Source organism: Panthera onca, chromosome E1 (genome assembly GCF_046562875.1).
Source record: "Panthera onca isolate mPanOnc1 chromosome E1, mPanOnc1 haplotype 2, whole genome shotgun sequence".
Classification (NCBI taxonomy): domain Eukaryota; kingdom Metazoa; phylum Chordata; class Mammalia; order Carnivora; family Felidae; genus Panthera; species Panthera onca.
Genome location: NC_138352.1, coordinates 43,710,125 through 43,733,752, shown reverse-complemented (window position 1 = coordinate 43,733,752; position 23,628 = coordinate 43,710,125). Strand labels below are relative to the sequence as shown.

At 34.7% G+C, this 23,628-nt stretch overlaps 1 protein-coding gene across 3 annotated transcripts in view; it reads left to right on the top strand.

Moving 5' to 3' along the window:
* MED13 (mediator complex subunit 13) overlaps positions 1 to 23,628 on the top strand; it is a 108,765-nt gene that overhangs the window by 1,185 nt on the left and 83,952 nt on the right. For 2 of the 3 annotated variants that reach the window (XR_013552026.2, XM_078437376.2), the window contains exons 2-3: positions 1,439 to 1,673; positions 10,349 to 10,517. Coding sequence is in view for 2 of the 3 variants with exons in the window: in XM_078437376.2 (XP_078293502.2) it covers positions 1,439 to 1,673; positions 10,349 to 10,517 (404 nt within the window). In the remaining variant the exon portion in view is untranslated. The other variant, XM_078437377.2, reaches the window with a different exon arrangement.

Below are 23,628 nucleotides of genomic sequence, written 5' to 3'. Positions count from 1 at the left end.
TTATTGACCGTGTATCTTTCTTCACACTTTGCACATTGCCCATTCTCCCGGTGCCTTTATGCCTCAGTCCGGTAGTTTGGTTTCCCCCAATAAACAGTACCCCGGAACTTAGATACTAAAAATCTCTTTTCGTTTTACGTTCTTCTAATGAGTCAAACTAGCAGATTAGTTTTTTCCTCCGATGAGTTCATATCTCTGTATAAAAACCAGTAGATACTATTTCATATGTTTTCTCTTTAAACTTTGAAAACAGTTTACCGTTTTGACAATTTCTAGCCATCTTGCTTTTATTACATTATGTTTGTGTGAGAGTGAAACGGACTAATGGAGGTGTCATGATTTTGCACTAATTTTTTTTTTTTATTTGTCTGTTTTGCTTGTATTTTTAGAATGCTTTGAGCAGGCTGCTCCTCGTTTTATTGAAAAGTCTAGGGAAGTTGGATGCAAGAATGACAATTGTATAGGTTGGCCCAGTTCTGGGAACATCCAACTATTAAGACTTTGAAAAGTACCAACTGTTGCAAATATTTAGTCCTCAGTTGGGCAGTAGCTTAGCTTCATCCATGATTTAAAGTTTCAGTGACTTTTTTTATATTTTCTGTGCTATGAGAAATATTAAGAGAGAATCTGATAGGTAAGTGAACTGAGTGGGCGGAGCACAACTAGTTGGCAAGTGTAAACTGCCAGTCATGTATCAGCAGTTTCATTTTTGGCACTTTAGGCTTTACACCTTTAAGCGCAGTAAAGAATTACGGAATTTCCTCTGTCGAATTTCTTTCACTGTGCCAAATAGGGATTTTTTGCGCCCTTCTCTTATAAAATGTTTTCTTGTACAATGTCCATTAATCAGCATCATCTTCAGATGTTAAGACATAACAGCAGGTTTTACATTTCTGGCTCCGTCTATTTTTGGTACTTTTAGTATCAGGTTCTTTGAAAATAGACTACTACAAATCTTGACAGTTCTTTGTGAGCACCTATTTCACTTTTCCTAAAAGGGATATGTGAAGAACTAATAAATTTTTTCAGTTATAGTTCACGTTTCTTTTCATTAGAGACATCACTTCTATAAACATGGAATGATGAGTCTTTAAAAATTAATTTTCTGTTACAAGTGTGACTAGTTGGAACAGAACTTAGGAAATGTTTACTAAGTGTGCAGTATTAAAGTACATGTTTGTATTTAACATTATTACACTTATTTCTCTTTGGGACACAGTATTTGTTGCTATTCAGTGATATGTCAGTGTTAATTTTTTAACTGTTTCTGGTCCTTAAATTTTTGGTTCACTTATCAAACATTTTTTTTTTTTCAGTCAATCTGCTTTAATATCTTAAGTATATATTGAAAAATTATAATGTCTTAAAGAAGGGACTTTAAAAGTGAGTGCTTTTGACTTTGAGTGAATGTGCAATAATCACGCTTTCTTTTCTTTAGGCTGACTTGACGGGAATTAAATGGAAAAGATATGTATGGCAAGGCCCAACTTCTGCCCCTATTCTGTTTCCGGTGACAGAGGAAGACCCCATTTTGAGCAGTTTTAGTCGCTGCCTTAAGGCAGATGTACTCGGTGTTTGGCGGCGAGATCAGAGACCTGGAAGAAGAGAATTGTGGATATTTTGGTGGGGTGAAGACCCCAATTTTGCTGACCTTATTCACCATGACTTGTCAGGTGAAAGCAACTTATCATTTCTAAGTAATGATACAGCAACATTGTATACTTTTCCTAAAAATCATTTATATTACAAATTGAGATGTTTTTGTGTGTGAAACATTGTTAGGCATGAAGCCAGATAAAAATTTAGCTTATTTCACTCTGGTTATTTTATTTTACTTAAATTATCTATACTGTGGTAGGCTTTAGCCTTGAATAACTGTTCTTTCACCACCCAGCTTCCTTGTGAACTTCTTACAGACAGGGCACAGGGAAGACATGTTACATTACCTAAGAAAAATGGAATGGGGGAGCATAAAGTTCCTAACAGTAATTTGTAGGCATATGTAACTAACTATTTGAGTCAATTTTGCCATTGCTGTCTACTGTATGAGTATGCAGATAGTTATAGGGGTATCTAGAAATGTTGTAACTTTCTCGTGTTTTTTCAGATACATATTTAGTTATTGTTATATTAACGAATGAAAGCATATGTTAATTGTGTTATTTTTGGAAAGTGATTCTTTTAGATACTGTTTCATCAAAGACTATCATTAAGATGAGACTAGTGCCAACTTATTTAGCTTATATAGAAAGAACATGGGGTCATAATCAAAAAAGTTACACAGAAATAATTTTATTATAAATGTATCAATAAGGTTACTTCTGTCTTATTTTTGTGACTTTTAGGACTAAATGTTACTTTAGAAAAACAAACTATAGCTCTCTTACAGTAATCGCTGATGCTTTTGCTTACTTTGTAAGAATCAATGTTAACTGAATCTTTGATGATAGGAATGTAAATGATTAGTTATTTGCATGTAAGGTACCAACCACTTCAGCAAGATGTTTGGTAATGCTTCTTGACAGGTAAATTTAGGATTTTTAGATAACTAAAAAAAAGCATTCTTATTTGAAATTGAGTACTCTGAAGTTTCTATTAGTGCCCATTTGACCTGTAAGACCTATTTTATTTTTGGATGTAATGTAATCCAGGTGGCTGTCTCAAATAAGCCCTTAGTAACTAAGACTAACTTTTCTGTAGGAATGTATGTGTTATATTTGTTTTGAATGTCGCCTTTACCTTCTAATGAACAAACCCTTCAGTGCTAATCCTTATTTTGAGAGTGATTGCAGTTCTTTTATGATAAATGCTTTCCAGCTTTTCCAGCTTTCCTAATAAGATCCCTGCTGGAGAGATTAGTTCTTAGTTCTAAGTATGCAGTGTGTAGTTGTAAATATGTAAAGTGATGTGTTTATATATATGTACATGCACAAATATATGATATATACATATATATCAGGATATGAAATTTCTTCCTGGCATCAGCAAGATGCTGCTGCTTTTTAATTGTTATGTCAAAAGGTAAGCTTGCCAGCTTCCTTTTTCTTCCATTGACTTTGGTATGCTGGAGTTATTTTAATCTTTATTTTAAGTGGTCATAAAAACCACCTTACAAAAATTTTGGGAACTATTTTTAATGATGTTTATAAACTATAGATAAAAACTAGTTGTTGATAAACTATAATGCTGACTTGGGGATTTTAGTGTTAATAAAATTGGCAGAGCATATGAACAGACCATTTCCCCCCCAGATTCCATGTAATACATTTTGTGAAATCAAAGATAATTTTAACAGGTGTGAGGTATTCAGTTTTACCATAGTAGGACTAATGTTTTAGAAGTAAAGCCTATTAAAGTTAAATGAAAATACTGTGTGGATTTTTTTTCTCCCCTAAGTTTCATGTTATGCTAAATGTTTTCTCCTAAAACTGGGCTACAGTTTAAAAAACTGCTTCTGTAGTTTAATTTTGCTTTTTTGCATAACTAAAAAAAATGGTAGTACCTGTATTTTAAAATATTGATCTTGAATGTAAATGAATATAATTTTGGCATATTAGGTTTTAATTGTTGTTAGATTTTGCTGAATGCCACTGAATGGTAATTAACTTTAAAAATTTTGTCAAAGTGAAAGCAATTGAAATAGTAAAGCAAAATATATTAGGAGTAGTATGTATAATCGTAATTACCGTTCCAAAGCCTGTTCTGTAGTGTGTATAGTCATTGGTATTTATGTAATGTTTTAGCTTTCTCCCCCAGCCCCCTTGTCATTTACTTTAGAATGTTGTTACTTAAATCAGACATATCTTAAAGAATAATAAGGTCTTTTCAGATGGAGTATATTTGTCTAGCCCTTTTCTTTGCTCCAGGGACACCGTCTGCCTCCCTTTTGGGATAATTAGTCTGCCTCTGTCTGTCTAGCTAACCCCTTTTTCATTTCTTCCCATCTGTGGCACTCTATTCCCTTCTTTTAAGCTCCCCTGAGAAGAGAGCAGCTGGACAGTAGGGGTGGCATCAGCTGCAGGAGGCAATCCTGAGTTCCAAGTGGAGGTGTAGCACTGAGGAAAGGGGAACCGGAAGGACCCAGGTGGTAACTAAAAAGCTGGTTAATTTAGTTTGAGCTTGCTTTTTGCAGGCACAGGCAGTGCCCTTCTGTTTGGTTCAGCACCTATGACATCTTGTTACTGAAATGTTTGTGATTATGGTGATATTTCCCTTCTTGGTGGGGAAAGGAGGGAAAGCATTCTATTTTGCAAAGAGTAAAATTCTGTTTTTCTTATTAATTGAAATATTTAGTTATAAAAGTACAGAATTGCCCTTGCTTAACCCCTTTCTTTCATGTCATCCTTAGTGTATTTTTAAAAATAAACTCAATTTTAAAAGTTTTACATAAAATTTGCAAAGATAGTATAGAAAGTTCCTATATAATTCTCACCTAGCTTTTATTTTGAGTATCTTATGTATTGTTAACATTTTTCACAACTAATGAACTGATAGTGATACAGTGGTGTTAACTAAAGTCTGTACATTATTTGGGTTTCCTTTATTTTTACTTGAAATTCTTTTTCTACCCTCTGCCTCATCCAGGATACTGCATTTAGTTGTCCCGTTTCCTTAGGCTGTTCTAGACTGATATTTTCTCAGACTTTTCTTGTTTTGATAATCTTGATAGTTCTGAAGAGTCTGATCAGGTTCTATAGTGCATTTTAAATTTTGTCTGTAGCCTATGTTTGGGTTCCTTTCTTTTCAAGTGTAGATGAGGTATAGAAATAGAATGTAAACTCACCTTATAGCTAATTGGTAGAAATCTGTCATGTTGCTAATTGGTAAAAATCTGTCACAGCAAACCAAATCTAATTTGATACTTCAAACCCTCAGTTATTTGTTTTGTAGCAGTAGTCAGTACTGTTTAGTAATTTGCAAAGACCTAATGATTTTTGGGTTAGGGTTTATGCTAACTAGTATTGGCCTAACTAACATTCCAGGAGGACATTTGTTCAGAATATTCTTTGAATCCCAAAGCCAAAAACTTCTACTTACTACTATTTTTTTTTAATTTTGTTTTTAACTTTTTGCTCTTTCCTCTGAGAATGGGTAGTTGAATCAATATCAGTATGTGTTTTTTTTTTTAATGTTTATTTTTGACAGAGAGAGACAGAGAATGAGTGGGGGAAGGGCAGAGAGAGAGGGAGACACAGAATCAGAAGCAGGCTCCAGGCTCCAGGCTCCAGGCTCCAGGCTGTCAGCACAGAGCCTGATGCGGGTCTCAAACTCACAGACTGCGAGACCATGACCCGAGCTGAAGTCAGACCTTCAACCGATTGAGCCACCCAGGGGCCCCAATATCAGTATGTTTTGATAGAAGAAGGATTAGGGAACAAAATTCCTCTCTTGATTACAGCCTTAAATTTCTTCTTTTTCTTTTTTTTTTTTTTGCTTTAACATTTGTAGCAGACCTCATTTAGTGGTTGTGTGATAGAAATATAAAACTGGTGCTGGGAAAATTTTAGCTTAATTTCTCTGGTCACAAGTCCTATCTATAGTGGGCAGGACTGATTTGTTCTTTTAAGTGTGCTATTAGTTTGCATCAAAGCAAGATTGTTTTATTACCATTAGTGTGTCCTTGAAGGAGAAGAATTTTTTCTGGGTATTTTTGTTTTATGCCTTCACTTTTTTGGAATTTTATTGCTGTCATTATTGGCTTTTAGTCTTTCCCTTAAATAAGAATAAAAACAAAACCTCTCCTGAAGGTTTACATCTTTTAAAAAAAAAATTATAGTAAGCTAGAATGTGATGAGACTTTGAGAAAACTTGATACCTTGAGAACTAAAAAAACAAAGTCAGGGCTAAAAATACTTGTTATTTTTTTTGGCTCCTGTGGTGTATATATGGAATTTTAGCTACGTGTCCAAATACTTTTCATTATACAAGAATTTCATCATAATACTGTCAAACTAAATGGGCCATTCGTTAGTCTTAGAATTTTAGATTCTTTTATTGAAGGATATTAATTATAATGGAATTTAACCTTGAGTAGCAGCTTTAACAGGATTAACAAGTAGATAAACAGCAGTGAAGTATAGGAATCTAGTGCAGCCAAACTAAAAACTTTTGTTCTCTAGCTACCCTGAAGAGAGTTAATTCATTTTTGTCTTCTTCCATAATTTACTTGTGACCCAACTTTTTTATTCACTTGTCTTTTAGGACACTTTTGTTTGTCCTGTTTCTTCTGTGTACTGTCCATTTTGAGCAAGAAACTATATTTTTTTAAACCTTCATATCAAAGATAATCATCAACATATATTAGGGTATTTAAACCAGAGCTTTTCAGGTTTTGCCATAGATCAATGATGCTGTCAGCTTAAGGCTCTCAGTAATATTTGTTGAATGAATGACTGTGAATGGGCAATTATAGTATTCAAGACAAACGCTGAATTAGACATTTAAACATTTCTTTTTGGGGCGCCTGGTTGGCTCAGTCGGTTGAGCGTCCGACTTTGGCTCTGGTCATGATCTCGTGGTCTGTGAGTTCGAGCCCCGCGTCGGGCTCTGTGCTGACAGCTCAGAGCCTGGAGCCTGCTTTGGATTCTGTATCTACCTCTCTCTCTGCCCCTCCCTCGCTCATGCTCTGTCTCTCTCTCTCTCTCTCTCTCTCTCTCTCTCTCTGTCAAAAATAAACATTAAAAAAAATAATAAAAATAAAAACATTTCTCTTTACTCTTTCAGGATATTTTTTTTTCAGGTAGTATTTTCTACCATCATTTTGACCCATTCATTATTCATTAGTGTATGTTGTGTTTTAATAGTTTGTCAAAATTATTTAGGAAAAGATTCCTTTTTTACTGGTCTATTGTTGAAATGTTTAAAGATGTCAGTTTTGAGAAAAATGTTGAACATTAGGTATTAGGTGTGTCAGCTCATTTGTTCTTTTCATTTTTTCCCCCACTCAGAATTATTATTTTTAAAGATTTTATTTTTAAGTAATGTCTATATCCAATGAGGGGCTTGAATTCACAACCCCCAGATCAAGAGTCGTATGTCTACCGACTGAGCCAGCCAGGCACCCCACCACTCAGAATTATTTTAATGACCTATCAGATAGTTCATCATCATTGCTGTAGTCTTGTATCCTCAGGAAAAAAAATATTTTATGGTTTTCAAATTTAGCATGTGAACTTTTGTATTTTTTTTTCAAATAGATACTTTGTAAAAATTTTTCAAGTAACGATGATGAAGAATTCTAATGCTAAGAGTTCTGATGGAAAAGTACTATAAACAAAATTGAACCTGTTTTCTCTGGGGATACAGATACAAGAGGAGAAAAAACATTTAAGTGCATTAAGCAGACTTTTTCTGTTAGGCTATGGTTGATTAAATTCAAAAGAACTAGGTAAAGATTTGCCATGTGTTCCCCTCTACCTCCTTTCTCTATTGTAGTACTTGTGTTGCAATTCAAGGACTTGTTTTAATTAGTGTAAGAGGTGCATATCATTGTCTTGGGTGGGTTGGTTGTACCATTTCACTTTTCATATCTGAATACAACATGTAGAGAAGTATTTTTGCTATGGTTATTATAACATCAGGATATTAGAAGCTTTGCTCAGTAGTCTCTTATTTTTAAGTGATTCCCCCACCCCCCCCAAAAAAAAAACACCAACAAAAATCTTTAGGCTTTTCACTGAGTGTTAGTTATTAGGACTTACTTCCTCAGCAGTGAAAAATGAAATTATGTTACTTTAGTGTAATAGTTGCTTAGTTACTTGATGTATAGGTGAGGATGTACTTAAGATGTTTGTTGGCTTAGAAAACCCTAACAGGTGGTGGTTTTATGCCTAAATCCCATTTACTGTTAATGAAAATTGTGGGAGTTTGAGGGTATGATGTAAAATGAGGATAAGTTCATTTGAGTTTCTCGAGATAAAAGCATTAAGTTCACCTGAGTTTCCCTAGATAAAACTTAAAGCAATGAGAGAGAAATGCTTGAAAATTAATGCTGATTAATTTCCTAAACTATATTTAGTATTCTTAAATCATTTAAATTCAGGTGTAACTGAATTTTATGTAAAAAAAAAAAAAAAATGTATGTAGGGGTGCCTGGGTGGCTCAGTCAGTTGAGTGTCCAACTCTTGATTTCAGCTGAGGTCATAATCCCAGTGTCCTGGGATTAAGCCCTGCATCAGGCTCTGCATTGAGTGTGGAGCCTGCTTAGGTTGGTCTCTCTTTCCCGCTGTCCCTCTCTCCTGCTCTGTGTCTCTAAAAAAAGAAGAAAAATGTATATAAATTATTGTATTGTAGGCTTTTACTATTCCAAACACTTTTTTATTTACTTTTTGGGAAGAAGGCAAATTCATTCTCAAGTTTTAAGTGAATAATTTTCCGATATTTGAAGTTTATAGTAACTGTACAACTTTAATATGTAATGGTAATTCTGTGTCTTAGGTTTTTGTAGCTTTTGAACTTAGAACTAGTTAAAAAGGTTTTGGTAAAGATTTCTTGTATAGAACAGATGTTATAGCCATTGTGCTTCTTGGAAGGTAAGGATTTTTGAGGTAAATGGCAATAAAAATACACTAAATAGATTACAAAGAAGTTAAGAACTGGAAGATATTCCTAGGATAACTTTCTTGGAATTAAAAACATGCATATTTTAAGTAATTATAAATCATAATTTGAGGTAAAACTTTTAATGTGACTTTAATTTTGAAATGATAGAATCTGATTAGCCTGAAAGCACATTAAGATTTTTTTCTCTCAGCGACTCACAAATATACTTGTGATCTAGACCCTTAAATAATTAAATTGAAGTCCATGTGTGCCACTTCTCTTTTCTCCTAGCTTACTGTTTTCTTTAATAAAGCGAAACTCATGAAGTTTTGGCTTTAAATGGATACATATATATAGATAGATAGATCGATTTATATAGATCTAACTATATATGGTTGTCTATAATATAATAGAATGTGAAAGCCTTTTATCTTTAATACTAATGCTTAATATTAATGATTTAAAATTATTCCAGTTCTCAAGTATTGTCATTTTCTATAGCTTACCTGATTTTTTTTAAAGCTTACCTTTTTGGAAAAATAATTAATTGACTTAAAAGACTTGACTAATTTAAAACACTTTAAAAACACTTTAAAGAACATTAACTTTGTAGTGGCACAAATTTCTAGTGCAGTTAAAGTCCACTGTCATTATATGCTTTTTAGTTAATGTTCATTCTCCCATTTGTTGTGTAGGTTATGAATGTAAACCATGTGTCCCTCTAAACACATGCTTCTGCTTTTATTCAAAAGCATCATAGTTTATTATTTTTCTATGAGTGTAGTGTAGACATTTTTAGTGTTGAATTAAGAAAGGTTTTATGTATTTTTTTACTTACATTGAAAGATTCACATGTATATTGTTTGTAAAGACATAGGCTATGAAATAATACTAAATTATATTTGAAACAAAATAAAGAGCTCAAGTACAGTTTGTAGCAGTATTCTTTTGATGCTTTGTTAAAGGTATGAAAGGATAGAGTAATACATTTTTGTTAAACTATATCTGGACTTCTCTCGAAATAACTATGTTAATATTTTTTGATAAGTTAACTTGGAGTGGTTAATAGGTGAGCTGGCAAAATTGCTGCTTACTAATGAATAGTGAGGGTAGTTACAACTATATCATAAGTGCTATTTAAAATTTTGGTTTTTATATTTTAAAATTTCTTCCCCCAGTAGAGGATCCTATACTGAATAGTAATCATGGGAATCGTTTGTTTGAAATGAGACCTAAGGTGGCTAATAATACGTTGCTTGTTAGGCTGTGTGCCAAAAGCTTCCTTTTTATTCATCACTTATTTTTATAGTTGAGTCGTGGATTAGAATGCTGATGGACATAAAATGTTTTGGGTTAATTATTAACTAGCTAATTTTTTTGGCAAGCTGAATGAATAGAGGAATTAGGACAAGGTAACTAACAAGTAAGCCAGCTTAGAAATTGGCACTTCAGGTATAGAGTGTCTTTAATAAATACAAGCTTATACAAATGGTCTTTTCATGGATACAGAAATCAAATCAGTATGTTTGCATTACATCATTGCTTTTTTATGCAGTGGGAAAATAATTTTCAGGTACTTTAGTAGAATATATGGCACTTAGGCGTTTTATTCCATATGGAGTAACTTTGAAACCTGATATCTTAATGTGTAGAGATATATTGAAGTGATGGTAGCTCAATATTCTGAGGTGCAGTAGGTTTAATGTACTAAGTGGTAGTGGGGTTTACGAATTGAGAGTTTAAATTGTAACACTTTTTGCTTGGCTCTGAGTAGATATAGTTTTTGTTTCTTTCATTTCTCTTGTAGAAGAGGAAGATGGAGTGTGGGAGAATGGACTTTCCTATGAATGTCGTACTCTGCTTTTTAAAGCAGTTCACAATCTGTTGGAACGGTGTTTAATGAACCGGAACTTTGTACGCATTGGCAAGTGGTTTGTAAAGCCTTATGAAAAAGATGAAAAACCTATAAATAAAAGGTAAGCTATCTTATTTAAACTCCTACTTAACATTTCTTAGGTTTGTTAATTTTTATAGCTTTACAGAAAATGTGGAGTAAAACAAGCTATCTTACAGACAGATGAATGAGGTTAATTTTGGCAAAGTGCTGTAAGTATGTGATTTTCTTTAACCACTTCACCCTTTCTTTTACACATTTTAAGAATTTTCTTGAAGTGAGAATAGGCTGTGGTTTCAGTATAGTGGCCTAAATTTTTATTCGGGATGATAGAAAAAAGGTAGGATGAAAGCAGAGGCTTAAGCAATGAACAGTGCTTATTTTAGTACTATACTAGTGCAAATATATTCACAGTACTCTGTTAAGTAATATTAATACTTGTAAAAGATAGTGATCTGTAATTGTAGTGATCTGTAGTTATGTTTTGGATTGAGTTAGCTCTTTTCATTCCCAAACTTCTCATTTTGCTTTAAAGTAATTTAAATTTGTGCTTTTCTTTAAATTTTTTTTTTTCAACGTTTTTTATTTATTTTTGGGACAGAGAGAGACAGAGCATGAACGGGGGAGGGGCAGAGAGAGAGGGAGACACAGAATCGGAAACAGGCTCCAGGCTCCGAGCCATCAGCCCAGAGCCTGACGCGGGGTTCGAACTCACGGACCGCGAGATCGTGACCTGGCTGAAGTCGGACGCTTAACCGACTGCGCCACCCAGGCGCCCCTAAATTTGTGCTTTTCTATATAAGACCTGTTTAGTCTTAGAGTATTTGTAATTTTCTTGAACTTTGAATTAAGCAAATTTATGACACTAATTTGTAGAGTAGGTAGAGGCACAGAAGACTTTTAAGATACCATCTTTTCCTGTGCAGTTAAAAGCTTTAAGTTGCTACAGTTCTCTGTGATTTAAATGGTTTGAGACACAGCCTGTTAGAAGATTTGGTCCCAAGCAGTTGTTAAATTAGTGAGGCTTCAAGAGAGATAAAACAGTGGTAAGATGGAATGTGAGAGAAGGGAAAAGGAAATATTTTAGTTTTCCCTGAAAGATGTGAGGATATGAAGTAAACATTTGGTTATGTTGTATCATTGCTGAGAGGCCATCTTTTCTGTCTTATGTGCACATCTTTTTTTAATGTTCTTTTAAACTTCTCTTTTTAGTTTTATTAGAATGGATGAGTAGATAAACCTGGACAAATCAAGGCTCTTTTATTTTTTCCCTCTTTGGAAATGAACATAAACCTTTATTATCAACAAGAAAATTAATTGTACAGGTTGGGAATGAATTCAGTTGCAAAAGACAGAAGACTTAACCACTTGCCTTATGTAGGAATTGATTTTTCTCAATTGCAAGGAATCGGGGGGTATATAGTTCAATACTAGTGCATTGGTTCAGTAATGTCTTCAAGGACTCAGGTTTCCTGGACTTTTCTTCCATGTCGTCTTTAGTCTTTGGCTTTCATCCACCTGGTCCCAGTGGGTGTTGTTGCTTTGGATTTCACTCACAGTGAATTCAGGCAGGAAGAGGAAGGGAAGAATTTAGACGGGGTGACCCTTGAATTAGAAAATAGGTTCCTTCTTAGAGACTTTAGCTGACTTATCACTGTCTATCCTGAGAGAAACAAATATTTTTATGTGGAAGCATTGCTACTCTGAACAAAATAAGGTTTCTGATTAGAAGAAGAAAGAGAGAATAGACATTAGGTAGGCAATTAGAAGAAGGGGAAATACAGGTTGGTAATTAGCAATGTTCACCAAATACATAATACAGTTTTAAGAAGTCAAGCAGATTACTAAGATCTAAAATGATGAAAAGCTGTGATCCTGAGCCCCAACTCCTAGATGTGCTCCTTATACGCATTCCCTTTTAATCCTTTTAACTTTCTTTTAATTTACCTATTATAAATTTTAAAGCAAGTAACATGCTTACTCTTGAGTTTTCAGTTATTCAGGATTAATCTATTGACTTTGTATTGATGGTTTAGTTACTTTATACTCTTCCTCCATCCCAACCACTTGGACATTGATATACTTGTATGCGTTCTTTTCCCTTTGTTTCTTTCTTATCTTGCCAATAAGATTATAAGAGTTCATAAAAAATATTTACTATGATTATATAAATACTATTTATAGCCAAGCCATATAGTATATTAGGATTATATTCCATTTACTCTGTATCTTTTTGTTTTCCTCTGTGTTCATGATTATTTCTTTTTTCACTTAATTATCTATGTCAGGGATTGGTAAACTACTACTCCACAGGGTAAATATAGCCTGCCACCTGTTTTTATAAGTAAAATTTGATTTTAACATAGCCATGTTCACTCATTTATGGATTATTTTATGCCTGCCTGCACGCTACAGCACAGCCGAATAGAGATAGATGACCCACAAAGCCTAAAATATTTAGCCTAAAATGTTTATCCTCTAGCTCTTTTCTGTTAGTTTTCTGACCTTTGATCTATGTACTGATTGGTGATTCACTCCCAGACTATTTACCAGAAGCACAAATCTTCCCTCCCTTCCTTTAAGTAGTTTGTGTAATCTGTTAGTTTCTTTTTTCTTTCTCTCTCTTTTTAATTTATTTTTGAGAGAATAGAGAGTGTGTGAGAGTGCACTCAGGAGAGACAGACAGAAAAAGGAAGAGAGGATCCCAAGCACCATCACTGCAGAGCCTGGCACAGGGCTTAAACTCCCAGATTCTGAGATCATGACCTGAAGCCGAAACCAAAAATCAAGACACTTAAACAACTTGTGCCACTCAGGTGGCCCTCTGTGTGTTTTTGTTTGTTTGTTTTGTTTTTTAAGATTTATTTTTAGAGAGCATGAGCCAGGGAGAAGGGGGGCGGGGGGGAGAGAGGAAGAGAGAGAGAGAGAGAGAGAGAGAGAGAGAGAGAGAGAGAGAATTTTAAGCAGATTCCACACAGTGCGGAGCCTGACACAGGGCTCAGTCCATGACCCTGGGATCATGACGTGAGCCAAAATCCAAGAATTGGACACTCAACCAACTGAGCCACCCAGGCTCCCTTCTCTTGTTACTTAATATCTTTATTTGTGGGGCACCTGGATGGCTCAGTTGGTTAAGCATCCAGCTCTAGATTTCAGCTAAGGCTATAATCTCACAGTTCATGGGTTTGGGCCCCACATTGGGCTCTGTGCTGACAGCATGGAGCCTGCTAGGGATTCTCTCTCTCCCTCTCTTTCTTTCTTTTTTTTTTTTTAATTTTTTTTTTTAATGTTTATTTATTTTTGAGACAGAGAGAGACAGAACATGAACGGGGGAGAGTCAGAGAGAGAGGGAGACACAGAATCTGAAACAGGCCCCGGGCTCTGAGCTGTCAGTACAGAGCCCGACGCGGGGCTCGAACTCACAGACTGTGAGATCATGACCCGAGCTGAAGTCGGACGCTCAACCGACTGAGCCACCCAGGCGCCACTCTCCCTCTCTTTCTGCCCCCTCCCCCATGTGCCTTCACGTTCTTTCTTTCTCTCTCTCTTTCTCTCTCCTAGGATAAATATTTTAAAAAAATATATGTTTGAGCCCTTCATTTTTCAGTTCTAATTTGGACTGGTTGTTCTATAGGCTCGTTTCACAGCATTCATCATGGGAATTCCCTTTCCCTTATTTCCTAGATCTCATGTTTGCTTTTTTTGTCTTAACTATTTTGGTAGTGCCTATCTACCAGTAGTTTCCTAAGAAGGGAGTACATGAGAAGTAATATTTTGGGATCCTGAATATCTAAATTACCTCCTTTTCTACTCTTGAGACTTCTGGGCACTAAAATACTGATTGGAAATTCTGTTTGTATGTGAGTAGCTATGAAATTGCAGGCTTTAGTAGGGTGACTTGTCGGGGACCTGTTCATTTTATTGGGTGCCTGCTGCCTGTCTATCTGTACGTGTCCCTCCCCACCCCCATTACTTTAAGCTAATTGCTTTCCCGGAGGAGTCCTTTAGTATCCTAACTAGAGAGTATAAGCTTGGCTGCCGATGTTTAGGGAGTCTACTGGGGAAAGGGGGCTGTAGTTGTACATTTATATTGGGGAAATACTATACTTGTATGGTATTTAGATTTTCACTTAATTTCTCTTTTAAATACATCATTTCAGCTGTATCTAGTATCTTTAAGTGCAGAGTCGCTCTGTTTCATCCAATTCATAGTGAACTTGTAAGTTTTCCACTGATCTGGAAAGATGTAAAGATCCTGTCTACAGGATGGAGAAGTAAGTCTAGGAGTCTGACTTATCATTTGAACTTTCATTCTTTCTCTTTTTAGTTACACCATGCATCCACCTTCAAAGATCTACCAGTGTCTTCAACTTTTGTACCTCTCTGGGATTCAGGATTCTGTGGGTTTAATTCATTTTTTACCTTGGTATCTTCCCGTTAGCCCTTATTTACTAAGTTAGTTACTATTTTTGCTTTTGCTTGCTAGCTCCCCAAATTTTGTGATCATGTTTTGTCTGTTGCCTTTACTTCCACCATTCTCTTTGTGCTTCTCCTGCCTTTTACTATCTATTTTTGCTTCACAAAGAAGTAGAAGTAAATGAATGTGTTCGATGAGCCATGTTAGATACTGGAAGTATCTTTATTTCTCTTCATGCAAGAAGTTCTCTTAATGGGCTATTATTAATAGAAGATACAACTTTTCATATTGGAGATTTCCATGAATCTAGTAGATTCTACTTGTTATTTAATTCTGTAATTGAGCACTAGTGTTTTTCTGTGGGCTGACCCATTTATTTATTTTTAAGTTTATTTATTTTTGAGAGAGAGCATGAGTGGCGGAGGGGCAGCGTGGGGGACCAGAGGATCCAAAGTGGGCTCTGTGCTGACAGCAGTGAGCATGACGCAGGGCTTGACCCCATGAACCATGAGATCATGACCTGAGCTGAAGTCTGACACTCAACTGACTGAGCCACCCAGGTGCCCCAGGAGGCTGACCCATTTAGAAGGGGGACTAAATTCAAATTGTGTTTTATTAGTGGGGTGGTATCAGAAATAGTATATGCTCTTTTGAATTACTCTTGAAGGATAGTTGTGGTACAAAACTGATTTTATCCAGGAAGAATAAATGCTGTTCCTCAAATCTTTTTTCATAGGAGCTTACCTGACATCTCCCCTCCCTTTAGAAAAGCAAGTAGAGGGGTACCTGGGTGTCTCAGTTGGTTGAATATCTGTCTTTGGCTCAGGTCATGATCTCACGCTTCATGAGTTGAAGCCCCGTGTCAGGCTCCATGCTGCCAGCTTGGAGCCTGTTGCCTGCTTTGTATTCTGTGTCTCCCTTTCTCTCTCTGCCCCTCCCCTACTTGTGCACATGTGCGCGCTCTCTGTCCCTCCCAAAAATAAATAAACATTAAAAAAAAAAAAAAGGAAAGGAAAAAGCAAGTAGAAAAACCTAGCATATAAGTCTGTCAGTTGCTTTAAATTATGGTTTGGGACTACTAACTTTTCCAGTGAATTCAATGGAATGATAATTGGGAAGGTAGATAAAGATTAGATTATAAATTAGTGCACTTCTAGCCCATTATGAAGCTAACCCATTAAGCATAATATATACTATTTTTGTTCACTGATCAGTTCACTTTTTGTTAAACTTGTATACACTTTCTTAAAAAGAATTAACACAATTGTCAAGGAAGGAAATTGTTACTGTGAAACTGGTTTGATTTGAACAAAGGAGAAAATACTATTACTGACCTCTTCTTCATTCTTCCTCCTTTTATGCCCCTTAAATATAGATTCTCATCTAATAATCTGGACTTCAGTATAGCTAATTGTCTGATTAACTGTAACAGTCTTCAGGGACTCAGGAAATGGAATTAAATCTAGTGGTATAGCTAGGTTAGCTGTAAAGAACCCCTCAACTATATGGGTAATTAACCACAGAAATTTAAGAAGCTATAAGGATAATTAACACAGAAAAATTGAAAAGAATTACTTTTAAATCTGCCATCTTCAGGTATTGTTAAAAGAATGATCAGTGTTTTGTCTTAACAGTTTAGGTATTTTCCTACAGTGTGGGGGGCTCTATCAGATGACAGTCGCTATGTTTGCTAGTAAAAGCACAGATAAATGGATGTAGTAAGTACCAGTGACTTACTAGCATTACAGGTGCCCCTAGTAAGAGTTTTAAATGCTTGTAGGAATGTACACAGAGTAGAAAGTTGTTAGTACGGATTTTTTTTTAAGACTGCTAGTCCAGGAGCACCTGAGTGGCTTAGTCGGTTGTGTCTGACTCTTGATTTCTGCTCAGGTCATGATCTCACGATTCATGAGTTCAAGCCCTATAAGTTTGAGCCCTGCCTTGGGATTCATGCTGAGTGTGTGGAGCCTGCTTGGGATTCTCTGTCTGCTCTTCCTCCACTTGCACATGCGCTCTCTCTCTCTCTCTCTCGCTCTCTCTCTCACTCAAAATAAACTTAACAAAAAGACTGCTAGTCCAGTATCTTACAGTATGTATTTACATAGGAATCTGCTAAATGGCAGTTGAGATCGTATAGGAGAGAAGTTAATAGGGAACACTGAATATATACCTTAATTTTACTATGTTCCCTCAACCACAAATGTAGCCGTATAATTAATTTCTATGCAAAAATATATTTGGTAAATCTGCTTTGAGATTTTTGCTGTGTAAGATACCTTTAACTTCAATTTTAAAGGCAGTATAGGAAATATGTATATACACATATATAAGATATATGTATGTGTATAGTTACATGTATATATAAGTAAAATAAATCTTTTCTGGATAGAACATAAAGGAGATGGGATCAAATGTCTGTTCTGTATGTTCTAAGCCGTTACGGTTAAGTATTAGCAAAGAGAGCCTGGTTCACAGAGATTTTCGTCTTATGGCGTGAAGCAGGCAAAGTTCACAGGATGGAGAGGAGTACATCCCTGAGTATTTGTACAGAGTTAATTGTAACTAGAATATTAGGGCAAAATAAGGAAATATCCCTATTTTTTTTCTTTTAAAGAAATTTTAGAACCGTGCTATTCAAGATAGTGGCCACTAGCCACTGGTGGCTATTTAAATTTCAGTTAATTGAAATAAAGTTGGAATTCAGTTTCTCAATTTCACTAACCATATTTCAAGTGCTCCTGTGACTGGTGGCTATTGTATTGGGTGATGTAGATAATAGAGTATTTCCATCATAACAGAAAGTTCTTTTGGATGGTGTTGTTTATACCAGAGCCTTTACAGTTATAATTAAAATAATACTTCAGGAGCTTTCCTGAATTAGTTGGTCAAGATTTTGTTATTAAGGCGATACATGAAGGAATATACTTTAAATTTCACCCATAAAACTGTTTATCTTTACTACACCTGTGGTTTCTACACAGTGACTTTAATATTTTAATAAATATAAACACAAGATTTAAATTTCATTTGGAGATACATTAGCAGCCATTTTATATAGCTTTAGGATGTCCTTTGGTTGGATTCCTCAATACCTCTGAAAACTTGAACTTCTAGGTAAGATAAGAGCTATCACTATTATTTTTTCTAAGGATTCCTTTTCTTTCTTCCTGCATTCTAAGGTAATAGTGTCCAATGGAAATTTTGTGAGTTACAAATGTAATTTTAAATCTTCTAGTAGATACATTGAAAAAGGTAAAACAAAAAACCAGGTGAAATCAATTTTAATATATTTAACTCAGTAGATCCAGAATATCATTTTAGCATGTAATTAATTATGCAAAGAATATTGAGATATTTTACTTTTCTTAAATAAGTTTTTGAAGTTTAATGTGTATTCAGTAATTAGAGTACATCTCAGTTTGGACTGGGCACATTTTAAGTGCTCAGTAGTCACGTGTATATATTAGCTGTTGCATTAGCAATATAGTTCCAGGACTTTAAGTCCAGCTGAGCTTGGTATAGTGTTTATTGGTAAAAGATATTTTTTATCTGGTTTTCTGAACCCTCTTGGAATTGTATGTTAAATTTTGAGACTCTCAAAGATAGGGGAAACCTTCACCTATCTCAAAGTACCTACTATTTGCCCAGTTGGACATAGTTGCTGTCTTTTTTTTTTTTCCCTCTCTGCAGCCTGTGTTGGTCTGTCATTAATGTCTCTTCAAGATTATTATGTGTCCTATTTTCTGAAATCTTAAGTGATGATATAATAGTACTTATGACCCATGAAATTTCTCTAATGCTTCAGTCATTAGGATTTACATGGTCAGTTTTCTACATTCTCATGCTTTCCAGAAACATTTATGAGAAAAATTAAGTGCTAAGGAAGACTTCTTCCTTTTTTCCTCTCATTTGAGCTTTTCTTACTATCATTTCTTACATGGTTTTTACCATAGACTCCTATAATCTGTCCTTTTGAACCATTGGCTTTAGATATGAATGATAATAGGGAAGGTTTTTTTGTTTGTTTGTTTTTTCTCTCTGAAGGGGAGGAGGGTAGTGAGAAACCTTTGCTCAAGCAGAACTGTCCAGGCTGTGTTCAGAATAAGGACTTAATGTGTATTAACTCAATTCTTAAAACAACTCTGTTATTACTTCAGTTTTACAGTTGCTAAACCTGAAGCACAGAGAGGTTAAGTCCCTTATCCAGGGTCATACATCTTGCTGGTATTGGAGCTAGATTATAGGGTATGAGAGATAGGACAGATTGTGGACCCTGTAGACCACTGTTTCTTCTGTATCTACATCTTTTTAAAGTGATAGGAAGTAGTAAAAGAATACTTACAAATTTCTTTTCTCTCTCTAAGTTTATTTATTTATTTATTTTGAGAGACAGACTGTGAACAGGGGTGGGGCAGAGAGAGGGAGAGAAGGAGAATACCAAGCAGGCTCCTCACTGTCAGCACAGAGCCAGATGCAGGGCTTGAACTGACATACTGTGAGATCATGTCCTGAGCTGAAATTAACAGTTGGACACTTAACCAACTGAACCACCCAGGCGCCCCCTGACAAATTTTTTATATTGGAGAAATATAAGCATATAAAGAGTACTTGCAGAGCATCTGAAGATGTAAACCAGAATATCATTGCTTTCTAAGTATTCCTTACACTGTAGTGTAAGTAATGTGTTTAATAAGTGAGCAGAAGTATATTCAAAATTCACAGATGAAATGTTATCTTTTAGATTTTAATAAAGCTCTCTTGTTCATGGAGATATGTTCAGAATACCTAATGTTGAAGTTATAAATTTAAGAAATTAAAAATGGTACCATGAGAGCTACAGAAATATAGATTAATGCAGTAGCCAAACTTGATGTGGAATAACCTTGAAAGATTAAAACAATAGTGATGTGTCCATGTTTTAACCTGGGAGTATGGCCTGGGCTTTGAAATTTTTAAAAGCTATGCAGGTTGATTGTAATAAAAGACAGGTTTGGAAATTATTGGATTAATGGAATAAAAATATAGGAATTGGGGGAACTGGTTTGTTTTTTTATTATTGTGGTAAAATAGACACAACAAATTTACCATTTTAACCATTTTTCAGTGTACAGTTCAGTGGCATCAAGTATATTCGTGTTGTTGTGCAACCATCACCACTATCTACAGAACCTTTTCATCATCCCAAATTGAAAATCTGCCCTTTAATAACTCCTCCTTATGTAGTCCCCTCCTCCTAGCCGCTGGTAACCACTGTTCTACTTTGTGTCGCTATAAATTTGGCTGTTTTAGTTATGTTATATAAGTGGAATTATATAGTATTTGTCCTTTTGTGTCTGCCTTATTTCACTTAGCTTAATGTCCTCAGGTTCTGATCCTTGTACTATGCACCACAATTTCATTTCTTTTTAAGCCTGAATATTCCATTGTATTTTTATTCCACATGTTGTTTATCCATTCATCTGATAGTGGATGATTGGTTTTTTCCACTTTTTGTGTGTTGTGAATAATGCTGCTATGAATATTGGTGTGCGAATATCTGTTCAAGTCCCTGCTTTTAGTTCTTTTAGGAATATACCTAGAAGTGGAATTGTTGGATCATATAGTAATTCTGTGTTTGATTTTTTTTTTTTCTTTTTAAAGGAACTGCCATACTTTTTCATAGCAGCTACACCATTTTACATTCCCACTAGGAGGATTCCAATTTTTCCACATCCTCACAAACACTTCTTTTCTAAAATATTTTATTTAATAATAGCCATCCTAGAGTTGAAATGGTATATTGAAGATTTGATTTGTATTTCCTTAATGATGAGTGATGTTGAGTATCTTTTCATGAGGTTGCTGGCTGTTTGTATATCTTCTTTGGAGATATAAGAAGTCCTGTTTTAAGTCCTTTGTCCACTTAAAATTGGCTATTAGGATGACTAGGATGTTAAGTCAACATTCTCTTTAACTAGTTTTATGATTTTAAGACAAGCCTGTTAACTTCTTTGTGCTTTAAATTCCCAATCAGCAAAATGGGATATCATCTTCCTGTACCTACCTAACAGAAGTGCTAAAACTAAATGAGATATGGCATCTCTTAAAACAGTGTACATATTAAACTATTAGAATAGGTGTTTATAAGCATATTTTCATTTTGTCTTAGAAATAATGTTTTGTTTAATTTCAGTCCTTAAATGAGGAATGTTTACTATTCTACAACAGATTATTTGCTCAGGTTTCATCTGTAAACTTTTGCTTCACTCATCTTTTTGTTTTGGCTATTACAGTATTAGCTCCTAGAGAACAAGGTATTCTCTGCAGTAACTATAGTAGCTAGCAGTACCTTGGATTCTTTTTTTTAATTTTAGAGAGAAAGTGCATGAGTGAGTGGGGGATAGGGGCAGAGAGAGAGAGAGAAAGAATCTCAAGCAGTCTCCATGCTCAGCACGAAGCCTGGCAAGGCTCAATCCCATGATCCTGGGATTGTGACCCCAGCTGATAACAAGAGTTGGACGCTCAACCAGCTGAGCCACCCAGGTGTCCCACCATGGATTCTCATTGTAGTTACACATATTTAACTCCATTTTGCTAAGTGCCAAAGATGTTTTAAGTGATGTTATAAATAATATCTTCTCCTTGAAATAAGAGCCATTCTGAATTTAATATGGCAGTATTATGTAACATTTTTTTGTCCTATAATATTTTCTGACTAGAATATTGTCTTTAATTTTAGAAATTTTTAGAATTTTAGAAATTTAGAATTTTAGAAATTTTATGCCATATTAAGAATGGTTAGTTTTTTCTCCTGTATTCACAAATTTGATTTATTTTAAATCATTTTATATTAGAACTAGATTAGGCTATATTAGGAACATATGCTAGCAATATAGGAGGTGATATTTTTCTTTAATCATAGGCATCTGGAATGGAGAGCTGCTGATAAGTAGGAAAATAACAGATAAATAGTGGCAGCTGAGAGATTGTGTGTTGGAATGTTGGGTTTTTACAAAACCCTTTGGAGACAAATTTTTTTACATCAGCCAAGTTTTTGTGAATTAAGAGTTATGAGGGTTAAGTACTCATTGTACATAATGGAAAGCCTATATTGGACCTTCATTTTACAGACCATGGTGTTTGTATATACCAGATTGTTTATTTTCCTAAATATTATTTAATAGAATATAAGTAGTGTACTTTTTAAAAAACATTTTCCAGATTATAGTAATCTTTTTAGGAAAAACTTGAGGCATGTTATTTGCTTTTTATGTCATGACAAAATCAATTTTGAGTTTCCTTTTTTATTCTCATTTAACATTTACATACAAAATGAAACATAGTCAAACTGTATTTTTAAGAACTATATTTCACTGATTTTTTTTTCCCTAAATTTTTTTTATATTTATATATTTTGGGAGAGAGAGAGCGTGAGCAGGGCCGGGGCAGAGAGAGAAGGGGAAGAGGATCCGAAGTGTGCTGACAGCAGCAAGCCTGATATGGGGGGCTCAGATTCACTAACTGTGAGATCATGACCTAAGCCAATATCAGATGCTCAACCCACGGAGCCACCCAGGTGCCCTATACTTCACTGATTAAAAACAGGGAGTAGGATATAAAATTCAAGTTTCCTATCCTCTTAGTCTTTTAAAGATAAAGAACATGAGACTGTTTTAGGTTGTTGCTTACACTTGCAAATGTTCTTGAAAGTATTTGCAAGTCAGATTTTAAAATTTACTATTCAGTTACTGAATAAGCACATAGCATTCATAATCATTTTTGTAAAATACTTAATTGATCTTTAAAACTAACCAAATTACAATTTCTTTGTGTAATCATTCTTGCTAGAGTCACTTAATATTTTTTTTGATGTAAGTATTCTTAGTAATTCCCCAGTAAACTCTTAAATTTTGTCTCATTTATTGAGAAATATTTGTCTTCTAAAGTTTCCTGAAAAATCCCGTAAAAAAAAAAAAACAAAAAACAAAAAACAAAAAAAACCAAAAATGGGCCGCCTGGGTGGCTCTGTCAGTTAAGTGTCTGACTTCGGCTCAGGTCATGATCTCATGGTTCGTGGGTTCAAGCCCCACGTTGGGCTCTATGCTGACAGCTCAGAGCCTGGAGTCTGCTTTGGATTCTGTCTCCCTCTCTCTCTACACCCCCCACCCCTTCTCTCAAAAATATTTATTTTTATCTTAAATTAAATAATTTAAAAAATTTAAAAAACCAAAAAACAAAAAACCTTGTAATGGTAAAAAAATATATATATAGTCATTCTAACCAGTTGAATATGAATTTTCTTAAGTTTTTTTTTTTTTTTTTTAGCATTTTGTCCTTTTTTTATTGTTTAGAGAGAGAAATGCTTTGAAAATTATCTGCCTGTTTTAAAATGGGCCAATCTCTCTCAGAAATTAAACATTAATGGTTGGCTAAGACAAAAATGCTGTTTAGAAATTATATTTATATGCCCTATTACTCAGCCTTAACAATTATAGAAGAACTGTGTCAGGAAAGAGGACAAAGAAAGAAAAGTACAAATATAGCTATCTATGTATTCCCACATATAGTAACAAAATATTGCATAAATACTTGTTTACTTTAGATACCTTCTTTGAGAAAAATGTATTGAGGCCTAGGAGTGATATTTAAAAATCTTAATGTTTCAACTGGTATCAAGAATCATGTATTTTTAACAAAGGGTATTAGAATCACACTCTTGATCTTGTGTTTTCTTTGAAGCAGTGTTATATATAGGCCACACCATCACTTTGTTGATGAATAGTATTTTTTTCTAGCC